General features: G+C 41.0%; 1 protein-coding gene across 1 annotated transcript; it reads left to right on the top strand.

Annotated features, from left to right (window-relative positions):
- The first annotated feature begins 1002 nt into the window (after positions 1 to 1002).
- On the top strand, positions 1003 to 2672 carry LOC125194975. Its single transcript, XM_048093185.1, has 2 exons — positions 1003 to 1099; positions 1354 to 2672. The coding sequence occupies exons 1-2, from the start codon at positions 1003 to 1005 to the stop codon at positions 2670 to 2672; spliced, it is 1416 nt and encodes a 471-aa protein (XP_047949142.1).
- Positions 2673 to 4655: the final 1983 nt, after the last annotated feature.

The following is a 4655-nucleotide window of genomic DNA, read 5'->3' as shown; positions in this document are numbered from 1 at the left end:
TTCAATTGCTTGATCACCACTTGATTGTGTAGGATTAATTAGATTAATCGGGAGATGAAATAATTAATCTGGAAATAAGAATAATTCACACCTTAATGCAATAAAACTCGGGAGATGAGTCAAGTTTTTGGCGCTATTGCCGGGGACTATTTTGTGTCGTTAGAGCTTAATATCGTGATAATAATTGAGATTACGAGTGTAGATTTTATTTGCTTTATTTTCATTTTTATTTTTGAAGTTCTCTAATCTTGGTGTTTCTTTTCTCAGGTTGTATGCGCACTCGTTCTAAAGGTCCACCTTTAGAACCCATCGATCCCGAGATCGAAGCATCCAACAGGAGGAGGAACGCCCAGAGGAGGTTGAACCAAAGGATCCGCGTATCTTCACCGGGTCATAGGCGTCCACCCTCCCTCGTTCAGAGAACTCCAGTACCTACTCTTTCTCCACCTCCGTCACCTATATAGTACGAGCATAATTCTCAACAATGAGAACCACAATGAGGATCATGTTATTCGTCAGCTCCATGAGCAGATGGCCAACATGCAGAGGCAGTTGGATGAGCAGAACGCGAGACCACTAATTCAGCCCGTGCAGAATCTGTATGCATATAGATGGGTTGCTAATCCACCAATCAATAATGCCGGGATTGCGGCCAACTAGCTTTGAGTTAAAGCCGGGATTGATAAACAGGGCAGAAGCACATGCATTTGGTGGAACAGGTTCGGAAGATGCCAACAAGCACTTGACCAAGTTCATACAAATCAGCAACACGGTGAAGGCTAATGGGGTCTCCGATGATCAGATTCGCCTCAGATTGTTCCCTTTTTCTTTGAAGGATGATGCCAGGGATTGGTACGATAACATGGATCCCAACTCGGTCGCAACTTGGGATGCAATGGTTGAGCTCTTCTTGGATAAATACTACCCACCGAGCGAGGCACTCAAGCGCCAAGCTGAAGTCATCTCTTATGCAATGCAGCCTTAGGAAAATATTCACGAGGCATGGAAGAGATTCAAATACCTGATGAAGAGATTCCCCAACCACGGGTTAAGCCCGGGGCAACAGATCGTAATTTTCCACAGGGGAGCCACCCCGAAGGCAATACGCGAGTTGAATATGAGCGCAAGAGGGTCACTCATTAGAGGTGATTGAGAGGGTAGCCTCCAACAATGATGGGTGGAAGAATGAGAGAAGCAAAACCTATAGGGTAGCGTCCGCATCGGATGTTGACAAGATGGACATGATGTCCAAGCAGCTGGATTTCTTGACTAGCAAGCTTGGTTTTATGGGAACCGAGCCATCCGGGCTCGAAAGCCGACAAGGGGTTGAAGATGTGAACTACATTCACTAAGGTGGAAATAATGGAAACTTCAACAACTACCACCCCAACCAAGGGGGTGGTAATTACAATCACTATGGGAACAAGGTGCATCCCAACTTGTCTTACGGGAATGCCAACAACGCTCTGCAGCCACCACCAGGATTCCAAGTGTCTAATGGCCAAGTCAAAGAGTTGAAGAAGGCCGAGCTCGAAGAAGTCTTGATGACTTTCATAAAACACACAAGCGAATGCATGACACAATCTAATCAGAGGCTTGATAAGGTAGAAGCTAATGTGGAAGGTTTGAACATACACATGAAGAGCATCGACACTCAACTCAGTCAGGTTTGCCAAGCTATGAGAACTCTACCCAAGCCGGGGCAATTTCCTGGTAATACAAGTATCGATCCCGTCAAACACAAAGAGTGCAAAGCCATCTGCGCGAGCATTCAACCCGATGAAGTGGAAGAAGGGATGGATAAAGAGACTGCAAAGGATAGTGATTTTGAGGAAGAAGAGAAACAACCTGAGCCACCTCGATTGGAGCCATATACTCCTAAGATACCGTTCCCGAGCCGGATCAAGAAGAAGATTGTGGATGAAAATTTTGAAAAATTGTTGGACATCTTCAGGAAGGTGAATGTGAATATCCCACTAGTAGAGGCTCTACAACAGATGCCTAAGTATGCAAAGTTCCTAAAAGACGTGATCTCCAAGAAGAAAAAGTGGGTGGAGTATGAAACTGTGAGCATGTCGGAAAATTGCAGTGCCATAATCCAGAAGAAATTGCCTGCAAAGCTCAAAGACCCTGGAAGTTTCAACATATCATGTGTTATTGGTGATGACAAACACACGAAGGCACTTTGTGATTTGGGGGAGAGCATCAACTTGATGCCCCTATCCTTCGTTAGGAAGATGAAAATCGGCACTCTCAAGCCGACTAGAATCACGCTCCAAATGGCCGATAGATCCGTCACCTATCCTGAAGGGATCATAGAAGATGTGTTAGTGCGGGTAAATGACTTTATATTTCCCGTTGATTTTGTCGTGCTTGACATGGAAGAAGATAGGAATGTGCCGCTTATCCTTGGTCGGCCATTCTTAGCGACATGGAAAGCATTGATTGATGTTTCAAGGGGAGAGCTTACCCTTCGCATGGGCACCAAACAACATATCTTGTCCATCTACAATGCCATGTGGAGTCCTAAGGTGGAAGAGCTTGCTATGAAGAAAGAGTGCAAAGTTGTGCACGTTGTAGAGGTTCAGAAGGCTCAAGTGGCGAAGCCCAAGGTCGAGAACATTTCCTTATCACAGTGTCTATTTGGCCCATGTGGTGGATCAACTCATTGAAAAGGAAGAAAAAGAGAGCCCAAGAAGACGAAGGAAAAGGAAGCAAGAATATCGATCACACCGAAAGTAGAGCTCAAATCAAATGATAACATGGTGAAGAAGACTTGGTGGAAGAAGAGGTTGTTGGCAAGAATGTACCTGGTTGAACACGAAGAAGAAGCCAACAATCCCATTGATATGGGAGTGAAATAATGAAAGTTGTGTGAAGACATCGAGCCAACGACGATAACCAAAGGCACTATAGGGGAGGTAACCCCTAGTAGGTAACTTTTAGATTATTTTCGATTTAGTTTGCCTATCATATAAGTCTCCCTTCTCCACCAACTTTTCAAACTTATTCTTTGCATAGTCTTGAATAAGTTTGGGGGGGTGATATGGTGGATAGTGAGCCTTATGAGGTATTTTACTGCTTTATTTTTGTTTCAAATTGATTAGTTGTCTTTTGTTGCTTTTATTTATGTTTTAGGGTAGATTTGTTTTGCTTTAGACCTCTGTGAGTTGTTTTGGTTTTGGTTGTTGTGGAATTGAATTTGAACTTGTTTGAATTTTGGTTTCTTGGGGTAAAGACTAGTTGTTAATGATAAAAACTTCATCCATCTTTTAAGCTATCATGGTTTTTGACTTAAGAGTTTGAGTAATAGGTGCATAAGTAACGAATTGCTTGTTTGCCTTGATTCATGCTATTACCCGAGTGAGATTTGAGCCAAAACTTCATTTTTTGTGTGAATTTTATCATATGCTTGTTGTTGTTTCTAGAACTTGCTCCTAATCATATTAAATCTACATAGTGAATGTGAATTTAGGAGATGACGTTAGGCATTCTTTGTTCTCCCCTTCACAAGTGTATATATTTTTGTCTTAATCCCTAGTTAGCCCTCCTAGCCTAAAAAGTGTCACAATGTCAAATAATTGTTTAAGTCACCGTCAAGAGTGATAAGCCTACAAACTTGGAAGCACATATGGGGAATTGTAAAAAATATAATAATAATGGAGGTATAAGCTAGAAGAAGTCTAGAGGAACAAAACAAAAAAAACCAATAAATTTGTAGAGGGTATAAGCTAGACGAAGTCTAGAAGAATTATTGGTTGGGTTTCTAAATAAGTGGAGACTAGATGAGAGGAAGAAGTTCGACAAAGTCTTACTTATCTGAGATTTGTATTGGGAAATGGTCTTTTGTTGGGAGTTTAGTATGTGGGTACTTGTGCTTCTTATACTTTTCAGCCATTTAATCCTAAATTTTCCCTACCGTCCAAAGAGCCACGTTACAACCTTAATAAGTCCTTTCTGATTTTAAATTCACTTTCACATTCTAGTAGAGAAGATGTTTGATTTTGAGCAAGCCTATGATAAACACTACTTGTATTTTGATTTGAGAGTATTATTTCTATACATACACTTTTGAGAGTGAGATACACATACACATATCTTGAGAGAAGCATGGATCCAAGGTGATATACGATTTAGTAGTAAAAGTGCACTTTTATTCCAAACTTGACTTGATAGAATTTGTATTGTGATATGCTCTTTTATTCCATACTCTTTAAAACAATGATGATGTCTAAACCCCTTTAAATCCAAGTCTTCTATTAGTTCTATTTTTTCATTGCTCGAGGACTAGCAATTATGTAAGTTCTGGGGGAGTTGGCATACTGGGATTTTACATGGTTTTAGAGGGTGGTTTTGTATATGAATTGATCATATTTTGTCTATTATTGGACGTGTTTATATCTCCTTCTCTATTATGTTGGTATGTTGACCATTTTGCTAAAAATGTGTAGAAAAAGGTATAAAATTATGTGGACGCTGCAGCAACCTTGGTTTGAGACAATATTTACTGGAGATTTTGAAGTCCAATCAGCCCCTAATTCATATCAATCTCTTCGTCTTTGAAAGAGTTTCACGTGAGTATCTTGAACGCCTCAATCGGAGTTCGGTAGAAGAAGTTATGGCCGTTACAAGAACACTGCGCTCTCCAGAAACTT

Source organism: Salvia hispanica, chromosome 6, assembly GCF_023119035.1.
Source record: "Salvia hispanica cultivar TCC Black 2014 chromosome 6, UniMelb_Shisp_WGS_1.0, whole genome shotgun sequence".
Lineage (NCBI taxonomy): Eukaryota > Viridiplantae > Streptophyta > Magnoliopsida > Lamiales > Lamiaceae > Salvia > Salvia hispanica.
The sequence above is the reverse complement of the archived record's forward strand: the minus strand, read 5'-3'. Positions and strand labels throughout refer to the sequence as shown.